Below are 12,232 nucleotides of genomic sequence, written 5' to 3' on the forward strand. Positions count from 1 at the left end.
GAACTTGACCATCAAATGGGTGTGGGGATCCCTTCAAATGCATTTCTGAGATGGCTGCATTCTTACTCAGAGCTGCCGGTGCTCAAAGCCTCCCCAAAGCTCATTTAGAAAGATTTCAAAGTCTGTTTCTGGCTCACATAAGCTACAGTCTCCCTGTTTCATAGCCACACCTACTATATTGCTGGTAGACACAAACTATCCTGCTCATCTGGTATAGTCAGAGCCTAGCCCTCAGCAAAAGTCCAATGGTAAACAAATTAACTGACCCATTTCTCATCCAAGTCTACTGAGCTTGATCATCTGTCTTAATCAAGGCCAGTTCCCAATGACATTTGAATGAGTTCAAAATCCTAATTCATCCTTAGACACATAAAAATTTAACATTAGATATAAATTAATATTACATAGGCTCTTAAATGCTCACAAAATGTAAAATAAATCTGAACAAAGATAGCATGACCAGAATAAGAATATAACCCCCCAAATTCATTGCTTTGAGGGAAGGTATATATCCTATTTTTCTTTCGTTTTTCAAAACATATTACTTTCTAGGCATATGTCATGTTTTGGACTCATTTATAAAGACCTCAAAAACTAGTACTATAGATCTCTTTTTCTTCTCCATATTCCTTTGAATCCTTAAAGTTGGTTACTATCCTCATTTCCAGAAACGATGCTCTTTCAAATAAACATTCCAGGCACTTAAAATAGATAATTTGTTCAAACCCAAGACATTGTTCACATTGGTATGGGTTTAACAAGTTGTATTATTTGAATGTACGCTAAATACATTATGACACTTGGGATCAATGTGTCTTTTCCTTCCTATGAATGTCCCAATTTATTTCTACAACTCTCAGCCAAAAGCTTTTAATCTCCTTACACATATTATCCTCTAATATGAAAGATGCTTTAGCTTCCTTAATGAAAAAACAAACAAAAACAAACCCCAAATTTTATAGTCCCCTAAATATATCTATGAATTTAGAGACATTACTAAGAATGATTCCAAATCTAAATACTGTCACCACAGTGAGAATTTTAATGGAAGTTAGCTGGGCATCAGTCAGCTCATTGTCTTTGTAAGTAAGTATAAGTGTAATAAATAGTTATCCACTTTTTCCTTTTGTATTTTAACAGAATGCCTGGTACCCAGTAAATAAAGTTAAGAACCTGTTAAGAATTGCAGTGAAGATTTTGTTCTTTATAGATTGCAGCAACTCTGAGTTGAGGAAGTTCTGACAGATGCAAAATGTACACCTGTTGCAGGTGCACATACAGCGTAACCGGGCATGGCTGCGAAAACACACAGAAGGACAGGAGTTGAGTTCTTACTTACAAATATGGCACAAGTCAGGGTGTGCCAAGTTAAAAAAAAATTAGGCATAAGCAACACTAAGGAAAAGGATAGTGTGGGGCATGCTAAAGTTGTGCAGAATTCCACATATATAAAAAATACAGTAAACAGCTTTGGCTCCCTCCTCCCTCCCTATAGAAAATCTAAGGACAAGGGAGATGGAATTATTATTACAGGAGTTTTAGTGGAATAAATATGCACAGCAATAGCTGGCACCCTCATCTAAATTAATAAAAAGAAAAACTGAGTAAGCCATAGCACCCACCAAATAGACAAAATTTACTAACATTTAAATAACCATTCCCTCCTCCTCCTCCTCTTCCCTCAGCATACACACATGCCTGAAAACCAGGAAGAAGAAGAGTGACAAATACACACAAAAATCAAAAGACGAGTATATTCAAACCCTGAGGAGATATGAACATCATCTTTGAAATATCAAGCACTTTGATTCCCAAAGGAAATCAAAGAGCTGCATTTTGAACAAAATAGAGGGTTAATTTCATCTGCTACTATGAAACGCTGGGTAAGGATGTAAAAACCAACAATGATCCAACTGGTATTAGATATGAAATTTAGGGAGGCTTTCTGACTCCTTTCTGGTTGAGTGGAGTTGTACTAGTTGGTACAGGCACATGGGGCAACCCATTTCACCTCCGCCCTAACAACCAAAGTAGGGGTCTCCAATGACTGCTCAGTGGTCAGAGCCACTCAGACACACAAAGCCTGAATCACACTACCCTGAAGAGGTACTGGTGCAGAACCCCCACAGAAGAGCGCCACCTGATGAACCAATGCCATCACTTCCTGTAACACCTGAACATTTTTTGCAAGGCTTCTCAGTCAAAGGACTGGCCCAATCTGAGTTGGCTTAGCTTGTGAGATCGGATGAGACCACAGGGCACAGTGGCATGGTTGTGGAGATTTAGCAGCATCCCAATAATGCCTAAATCCCAACATGAAGAAAAACAAGAATTAATTTAAAACTTGACTTGTGATGATGAACATATCACTGCTACTAAGTCACTGCCAGCTGTCATACTGGAATCCATCTTTTATTTTATAAAGTGAGTCCGACTGTTCAATATACACCGGCTCCACCCACCAAAAAGGAGGGGTGCAAAGTATGCTTAGCAACAGGGAGATGCTTCATGAGAAGGAGTTTGGGGTTAACCATATAAACAAGTGTCCAAGTATGTACATTTATCATACACACATACACATACACACAAAGTGCAGTAAAATATTAAAAGGTACAGATCTAAAAACACAGTTGCAGTTATTTACAAGATTAAAATAGTGCATTTACACAGTAAACAAAAGACACCATAATACACAGTTAGGCAGTAAGCCTGACCAAGCAGTGCGTTTCTGGATAATTACTGAATGTTAATTATGGCAAGAAAGGAGACTTGCTCATCTATAAGAAAATGTCAACAAAATCCCACAGAAGCCATAAAGAAAAAGTAACTTACAAAGCAGTTTTTAGAAAGACCCAGACTTTTCTCAAATTCTCTATTCTATCAGTGTTGCCCGTGTCTCGGGAGAGTCTGTCTCTGTAATGATCCTCTCTGTAGATACATACATGAGAGTTTTAAAGCAAAGGTAAAACATAAATAAGGCTGTGCTTATCTTATAGTAATAGAAATGCCTTGTCTTCCAATATAAATAGAACTGCAAGGGTTTACTGCATTTTAAAGCAAGTATTAATTAGTTAATGAAATAGCAGTAAAGTGAATTCTGACTGGAAAAATCTGTAACAAATGAACAACTTTCGGAAAAAACTCAGTTTATAGCAACATTTGATTACTCTATTTCATACCGTAGTTTTCATAAGAATAATAATTTAGAGAATAGCATAATTATAAATAGAATAAACTATAAAGTCCCGAGAAACGCACTGCCTGAAAACTATCTTGTTACAAAACAGAATTTATACATAGTGCTCAAGGAGAATGCCATTAAGAACCATGCAATTTTAAGGCAGTTAGTACACTATGAAGATGACCACAGTTATGTGCTTGTGCATATGCATATATAGCTATACAATAAATGTACATAAAACTTGTGGTATAACACAATGTAAAACATTTATATAGCAGGAATTCCAATTACAACTACTTTTTACAGCACTTAAAAAAGACATCACATCCTGAACTCAAATATACCCGTAATTTAATTACATAAAAGATTTTAGCATCCTTCACATACTCAAGATCAATTAATCAACAGAAAAATATAAAAATGAACTTTTTGTTCATATGGAAATACCTTACAAGCATAAAGCAACATGTGCCAACCCCACTTTATTGCAGTAAGACTGTTGTTTTTCTAATGCTGGGTGGGGAGCTTAGTTTTATTATACTACCCTATTAAGATAGTTACAGCACGTTCAAATCTATACCAATACTGTCAGCACTGTTTATATAAATTTATTATGGCACCCAAACCAAACTTGCATTTTCTCAAATTTGTACCTTCTCATTATAATCTCTTTCTGTTGCTGAACAACTTCTATGGACAAAGGTTCCACTCTCATGGCTAATAATGGCATGCAATGTCGTTATGAACCATGCAACATGAAAATGATGACAGAGTAAGTACTTACGGGTACATGGCCATTGTTGTCAATTTAACAAAGATATCTTTACTGGGTGCCTCAGTGGTATTGCAAGTGAAGGCTTGTGGTGGAGGCATTTTGTGTTTCCTGCAGAAATCAGCAGGTGAAATACTATATTCCTGTTTAACTTCATGCAGGTCTGATTTTGCAGCTATGATTAAGCAAGGTATTCTGCTGTCCATAAAGTGTTGCTGTGGAATAAAAAATGAAACAAAAATCTGATGACAAGTTCAAAAATTACTCTGTTTAATTAAATGTGTACTAAAATTTTTCTCTGGATAGGCAAAGCAACAATAGTGGTCCAGGTCAGTCTTGTAATACTACCAGGGCCACTTTTCTAATGCTGGTAACAATATAAACCTGTAATGCTTCTTCAGATTCATCGAATTTGAAAAAAATTTTTATGAAAAAGACATGATATTTTGAAATAAAAAGAAATCTATATAAAGTCCTCTATCCTAAAGCACACTATTTTCTTTTTTCGTATTACCTTCAGTCCTTAAGCACATACATTTATATACTAATGTTTATATATATATTTAGTGGCCGTCATGCTGGATATAAACATTTAAAAATATATTATACAGAATCTCCCATGTTTTCAGAATTCAAAACCATTGTTTTTAACGGCTGTTTAATAGACCACTGGATTATTTTATCTTAATTTGGTAAAGTATCCTCTCCTATTCTTACACATCTGAATTATTTCTAGTTTTTTGCTATTCTATATAATAAAAGCCTAATAAGCTAAGTGTCCAGTCGTCCATTCAACCAATCAAAGTGTAATATGTTAATGATATGCTAAAGCTGCTCAACTGCTTGCTATGACATGTACTGACCACTGGGGGCAGTCGACTGGTTGGCCAGTCGCTATGACGTGCACTGACCACCAGGGGGCAGATGCTCCAACCGGTAAGTGAGCTTGCTGCTGGGGTCTGGCCGATCAGGCCCTCCTGTGGTCCCTCCCTGGCTGGCCAACCTCCCGCGTCCCTCCCTGGCCCCGATCTTGCACTGGGCCTCTAGTTAAAAATAATGCTAGAATAAATTCCTTTGTACATACAGTTTTATGTACAAAGGAATTAAATCTTGTTAAAATCTCAAAGTGACTAATAACTTTTCAAGCCTCTGGTTTTCCCCCTTATTCTATTATTATTCATGATGGACCTGGCAATATACAATCCATGGGCATCCCTAACAGCCAAGAAGACCTTCCATTAATACAGGGGGTCTTACCCAGGAATGCACATCAGAGTCATGCATGGGAAAAAATGTTTTTTAAAATACAGATGTCTGGGACCTTACCACCTCAGAACAAAACCAGAACCTTTAGGGACAGGACACAGATGTATATACTTTTTTAAAGCCCCACAAATGATTTTCTTGGTTAGAAAACACCACATTACAATTCCATTAAACTCCATATAAAGTTAAAATTAGTTATACACCAAAAGAGCAACAAACCTTAAAAATCCTGGCACAGTATTCAAAGGATTTGGGATTACTGACATCATATACAAGGCATACAACATCACAAAAGATCTCAGCCTCCGTTAGAAACTCCGATTCTGAGATATCATGCATCTTGTAAAAAGAAAAAAATAATGAAAAACATAAATATCATAATATCAATGAATAATTAAAGTCATTATGTTTTACTATTTGTTTAACTTAACTTCCTAATTAAAAGATACTAGTTACGCATAAATTTTCAGACCATTTTTAGAAGTGGGAAGTGCAGATAAGTATTTTCTGATTTTGTGAATTAAAAATGGTGATTAGGATTTACAAAAGCTAACATTTACTGAGTGACTAAAGTGTAGTGGGCAGACCCTTTACCTACATTCTCTACATTTTATAGATAAGATGACAGGCTATGAGATTAAGTCAACTGCTTAAAATAACACATCTAACAAATCATTACACCAAAATTTCAACACAGATATGATTCAAAGTCGATTTTCATTCTACCATACTACCTTTTCTCCCTACCAATCAAAAACACAAAGCAAAGAACTTTTCACACTATGCTCCACTTGTTCTACTTTATTGCCTACACTTTTTAAAAAATTTTATTTTATTGCTTAAAGTATTACAATGTTAACTATAAAACTTCTAAAGAAATATCTCATCTATGATATGATAATAATTCAACAAAGTAAAATTCAGGACTGAGTTATATAAGATAGTGCCTCTTTGTTGAGGAGAAGAAAGGGGAAGTGTAGAGTCAGAAGTGACTCAATATATTCCAAATAAAACACTATTATAACATGAATATTCAGACGTGAAACATGTTAATTTATAAATACTGTAAGAATAAAAACAGGAAAATTAACAGTCAGCAATATTTACTGAATACACAGTAGGTAAAGAATAGGAGATAAATAAGGTTTAATAAGAAACTGACAAAAACCTTTTATCATAAAGAGTAAAATTCAAGTGATCATTTGTCTGGAAGAACCTGTTAGCAGTTTCTCATATTAGCTAACTTGAGAAACTGAGGCTCAGAGAGAGTAAGTGACTTGCCTGAGGTAACACAGCTAATCAATGGTCAACCAGCATTCAAAATGAAATCTGACTGGGTCAAAAGAGAACATATAATCTCTTTCTACTGCATTTCATAGTATCTTTTCAGTTATACCCTTATTTCATTCATTTTTCTTAGGCTCACACATTTGTTAAGTACACTCCTTCCCTGCTAAATAGATAAAAAAATTCTGATTACAGATACACTATCAAGCACCTGCACTAAGATTTTCATATCAATTTCTAATTAACAGTAGAGGATAATTTTTTTAAATAAAAGGGCAAGAAAAAGTAAAGAAGAGTTAACATTTTTACTTTCTTATTGTAGTATAACATACAATTAAACACACAAATAGATGAATTTTTACTTAGAGCTATACCCATGTAATCACCATACATATCAAGGGAATTAAAATTAATTCCAATGAATAAGCCAGGTGGGGGGAAAAATCACATGAAAGTTCCACATACAGCCATTAAATTAAACCCAATTAGTTTCCAATGAGTCTTTAAAAAATATACCTAATAATTAATAATCTTTATATACCAGAAAACTTCTTACCAACAAGTATTTCTCTTGTCCATATACATAAACAGTGTTAATCGCATAGTAGGATTTATGATCATCACGAATTTTCTTCTGTCTCTGAAAACAACCAAAAATTTTAATATTTATAGTAAGATATCACAGCAACTAGTTGCCATCAGTACGTATACCCATGGGACTGTCAAATAAAAGGGCATTCTTCCCTACACTATGTATTCTTTTTCAGTACAAAGGAGGTATTGACTTTGTTTCTTAGTTCTTAAGGTCTAAAACAAAAGATGCACTTGCTCAGCACTAAGTGAAGGCAGTGACCGAAAAGGAAGTAAACTACATTATTGAAACTGTATTCCAGAGCCGCCTGCTGGCAATTCTCATTATACTATAATTTTATCTGATTTGAGACTCATCTGAAAATACGTCAATCTCCTTACTCAAAGAAGCAGTCAGAATGGGATTTCAGCATTCCCTTCTAAGTCTTTTATTGTATATTTACTTCATGCCAAGCACTGTTATGACTTTCACAAGTGTATTCATTTAATTCTCATCTGAACACTGTTTTTTTTTTGTTTTTTTAAAAATATATTTTATTGATTTTTTACAGAGAGCAAGGGAGAGGGACAGAGAGTTAGAAACATCATTGAGAGAGAAACATCAATCAGCTGCCTCCTGCACACTCCCTACTGGGGATGTGCCCGCAACCAAGGTACATGCCCTTGACCGGAATCGAACCTGGGACCCTTGAGTCTGCAGGCCGACGCTCTATCCAGTGAGCCAAACCGGCTAGGGCTAAACACTGGTTTTTAAAAAAGAAAAATGATAGCCAACATAAAAAAACAAAGATAGGGTAGTGAACACATAATACAATATACAGAAAACATATTATATAGAATTGTACACCTGAAACCTATATAATTGTATTAACCAATCTCACCCCAATAAATTCAATAAAAAAGAGTACACAGTAGGTAAAGAATAGTGAAAATAAATACATAAATAAACAAGCGAAGATAAAGCCAGTTCAATAGGATTATTGTTACATTTTAGATTATACTAATATACATAGGTCACTGAGTTATATAATTATCTAAAAAAGTTAATAGCTATAAAAATTATGTAAACTCATGACTATAAAAACTTTCAGGATAAAATTGCATTTTTCTCACCATTAAGTTTCTTCCAAGAAGAGCCTGAAGAACTCCACTTTTCCCACAGTTTTTCATCCCAATTACATTACATCTGAACACATTTCTTTGAGTCTGTTTTTTCTGAAGGTCTATCTTTTTATCTCTTGTTACTAAAAAGAAAAAACACTAATTATGTACCACTTAGACTCACTGAACCTAATTTACCTTCTGCAGAATAGGGTATTGCTACTTATCTCTTATCAATAAATAAACATACTGTACAACAGTCAAGCTGTGTGTGAAATAAAGTACTAAATATGATACAGAAGGGCCTCACTTAGTGGGAAAGATGCATTTCTGAAAAGTTGGCTGCAAAGTGAACTTCTAGTAACCAAGTGAAATTTATTTAATAATAAAATAATACATTTCATAAGGAAAATATCTTAAAAATGAATTAAAATTACAATAAATATAGCCACCATTACATCTCACCTATTTTTTTTTTCTGTGATAAGTTATTGTCATAACGAGTTACAAGCTAAAAGATGGTCTCTGGAATCTGCATTCTCTTGGATCTATGAATGGTAAAGGGATATGCACTCTGGGGTTAACTGGCCTTTCCAATGTAAATCTGTAAAAGAGGCAGTCCAGGGAGCAATGCTGTATCAGCAGAGAAAGGGGGCATCTCTTCTTGAGGTAAAGAGACCTTAAGCTATAGCTAAAGATTCAATTGCAACAAGCTCACCAGAGGTAAAAAACTGAAAATGATAAAAAAAAAAAAACCCACAATAGTTATGGGTTAAATAAGTTATAGAACTTCCATATGATGACACATTATTTAGCATCAAAGATATATAAAAGTCGATTAGTGATACAGAAAGATGTCCACAGTATTTTGTTGCATGAAAAAAACCTCATGCTGGTTAGCAATTAGTTCCTTACTCTTTGAGGATGAACTAAAATACTGTTAGTTAAGGACGTTAAAGGTCCGTCAATTTAAGATTGGCTGTCTTCTTGTGCTGGGGCTTCCTGTAAGATACGGCATTCTCCCCCTCCCCCACAACTGGGATATAAGAAACTCTTGAAATATCAGTTCCCTAATGTGTTATTTTCATTCCTATGGGTTTTCTTTAAGTGAAGGACATTGCTTGGCAAGAATGATAAGATTTGTGAAAAATTTATGAATGTGGAAAATGGTTACAAAGCCGAGAGATGTACAATCAGTTCAATATCAGGTTCATGTGTTAATATGCATTGTTTTAATGTTCAAAGAAAATTAAAACACAGGACAAACTATACTTTTAATGCCCATGGCTCCCCCTGATTTTCATCAGTGGAATAGCCTCAGGGGTAAACTAGAATAAAACCTATGCTTTCTTTGTTGATAAACAATAAAATCAAGCATCTTAACTCAAAAGAAATGATCAAATCATAGGAAAAACAAGTAAGAGTATAGACATGGAAGACCAGCAAAGATATATTTATGTTCACTCTTTTTACATATGAAAGTGGAACCTTAAAAATGTTTCTAACTTTTTTTACTAATTTTATTTACTTACCTGTAATGGCTGAAGCTTGAGACTCTTGTTCAGTCAATATTGAATAGCCTAAGTAGCCCAAATACTCCAGGCACCGCTGTACATCTAAATAGGTCGTGAGCCTAAGAAATAGAAGAGTAAAAATGTGAAAAGTTCCTCAATGAACATTTATAGGAAAAAAAATTCCAACAGCTCAAATAATTTTACCACCAGATGCAGATGAGTTTTGTCAGGCTGCTTTAATTTCCCATGCGCCCAACCATGGCTCTTTCTACAATGCATCTTAAGACAGAGAAGGGAGGAGAATGCAAGATGTGGGGGGATTCCATATCTCACCTGCCCAGAGAGAGCAAGGTCACATAGATGAGCAGTGAGCTGCTGGTAAATCTAGAGCAGGGATTTTTGAAAATAATTTGCTTCCCAAGTTACATAGTACACTGCAAATACTGGCTAGTTGAGAACTTGATGATAATTAATCTGAAAAGGTTTGTGAATGGAGCAAAAATAACTAAAAGGTACAAGTCTTTTTGTGGGATATCACCACTCCCACAACATCCTTACCTAATTACTGGAAATTAGGTAGTCTTTATGATTTGAAAAAAAGAATAGATTCTGGTATTAAAAGTTAGTCACCCCAAGATTAAAGTAATTATGTCCTCATATATGACCAGAGGATTTCCTTAGCACCCTAAATACAATGTTTACTAGGCTATACCCAGACTGTAGACAAACCCTCACTAAGAGTGCGTGACAAACAATAAAAACCCTTAAGTCTTCAGTGCCAAGTAAAATATGCTCTTCCCATATCCTAAAGGTGTAAAGAATTCTGCAATAGCAATGATGTTTCCAATTCTCTTAATAAAAAATGGATTAAAATTTAGCTCACTTTTGATATAAGACTTATTACTGTTTCCATCCATCTACATCATCCAAAAGCAAACAGATCCCTTCATTATCAATCCTGCTTATTATGATTGAAACACTTAGTAAGAGAAAAACTTACAAAATGATTAACGTAATGCAACATAATTTTAAAGTAGTGACAATTCTAGAGCTAACAGGTGAGCTCTATACTCACGTCCACTGGGAAAGGAATCCCTGGTAGGTTATCCAGCCTCTTTCATTAGTACAAACTGTGTTATTCACATCTGGCCCCCAAGGTATGTAAGGGAAAACTTTAAACAAATCTTTAAGCTCATCAGGTGACAAAGCACAGTCTCTATCCTGAAGATACACAAGGAAGTATATATAATGTTTAGATATCTAAGAAAGTAATTCCCAAACACGAAAGCCCCTCATCTAGTAAAACTATGCTTCTAAAAACTAACATATGAAAAGAAATTTTACATTTTATCAAGAAAATGTCTTACATGTTTATAAGAAAACTTACACAAGAGTCTATAAACTAGACTTTTTCATCTTGAGAAAACAATAAAAATAAGAGTATTTTTGCTAGTTTAACTTAAGAGAGTTTAAGCAATTTTTGGCTACATTACATGAGTACCTCAAAGCTAAGAGAACAGAGTAAAATCACTCACTGAAAAATATTTTATCATGGAAAATTACAGCTAAGAGCTTACCAAATCATGTTTGTCAAAGGTGCTTTGGAGAAACAAATACGCATGATGATTTAATTCAGTAGTGCAATCAGGAGGTATTTTTAGCCTGTTGATGAAAAAATTTAAGAGTAAAACAAATCATTAATCAAATATTGAAATTTAATTTAAGAAATGAATATAAAACTGCAACAAGTCTTTTTGTGGGATAATACCACTCATACAATATCCTTGCTGGAGCTAGGTGGACTTTCCCAGGGAAAGTCACTAGAGTGGCCTGGCAAGCCTCAGGGTCAAAATAATGCTCATTCGAGTTGACATGTAAAGTGTTCTTAAATATCTGAAGGGCAGGTTGAAATAAAATTTTTTATAAATAATACCGATTAAACCATAACGGGTTTGTTCTTCCTCTATAAACAAATTGTGAGTCATAATTATGTCAACATGGTAATGAGTTGAAAATGATGTAAAGAGATGTTATTTCTGCCTGATTTGACCTTTTTGATTCACCCTAAATTTAGCTCAATAAACATTTATCAAATGCACTGAGCTAGGTGCTAGGGACACAAAAACAAGACAGGCTTCTCTGCTCTAAGAAAACGCATTCAAGTGGGAGATGGACCACAGATAATTCACTATCGCAACAGAATGGGACAAGTATGGGCAAGCTAAGGATGCTCGGGAAGCCCACGTGAATTGGAACGTCTCTGGCCTGGGGATGGGAAGGTGTCAGCCCTGCTGCGAGACACTGTCAGATGAATTGAGACTTGAAAGATAAGAGGAATTAATTAGGTTGAGGGGACAGGGAGGGAGGGAGTGGAAATACCAGGGGGAGAAAATGTGATTGGTGGACTATAAATAGTTTCGGATTTACTTCTAGAATGAAGGCAGGGAGTGAGCATGATCGGATCATGAATGACCTCATGTACCATGTTAAGAAGCTTGGGCTTTATCCTGTCTTGAAGGG

At 35.0% G+C, this 12,232-nt stretch overlaps 1 protein-coding gene across 9 annotated transcripts in view; it reads right to left on the bottom strand.

Moving 5' to 3' along the window:
* Positions 1 to 12,232, bottom strand: part of RHOT1 (ras homolog family member T1) — a 55,135-nt gene that overhangs the window by 11,677 nt on the left and 31,226 nt on the right. For 4 of the 9 annotated variants that reach the window (XR_011468468.1, XM_070394874.1, XM_070394876.1 and 1 more), the window contains exons 12-20: positions 11,290 to 11,374; positions 10,788 to 10,933; positions 9,731 to 9,831; positions 8,211 to 8,341; positions 7,063 to 7,146; positions 5,439 to 5,558; positions 3,966 to 4,168; positions 2,833 to 2,928; positions 1,174 to 1,296 (exon numbers count right to left, since the gene is read on the bottom strand). Coding sequence is in view for 7 of the 9 variants with exons in the window: in XM_070394874.1 (XP_070250975.1) it covers positions 1,174 to 1,296; positions 2,833 to 2,928; positions 3,966 to 4,168; positions 5,439 to 5,558; positions 7,063 to 7,146; positions 8,211 to 8,341; positions 9,731 to 9,831; positions 10,788 to 10,933; positions 11,290 to 11,374 (1,089 nt within the window). In the remaining 2 variants the exon portion in view is untranslated. The remainder of the gene's footprint in view (positions 1 to 1,173; positions 1,297 to 2,832; positions 2,929 to 3,965; positions 4,169 to 5,438; positions 5,559 to 7,062; positions 7,147 to 8,210; positions 8,342 to 9,730; positions 9,832 to 10,787; positions 10,934 to 11,289; positions 11,375 to 12,232) is intronic. The other 5 variants (XM_070394875.1, XM_070394878.1, XR_011468469.1 and 2 more) reach the window with 3 other exon arrangements.

Source organism: Myotis yumanensis, unplaced genomic scaffold (genome assembly GCF_028538775.1).
Source record: "Myotis yumanensis isolate MYYU_CA2020_CCGP unplaced genomic scaffold, mMyoYum1.0.hap1 SCAF_16, whole genome shotgun sequence".
Classification (NCBI taxonomy): Eukaryota; Metazoa; Chordata; class Mammalia; order Chiroptera; family Vespertilionidae; genus Myotis; species Myotis yumanensis.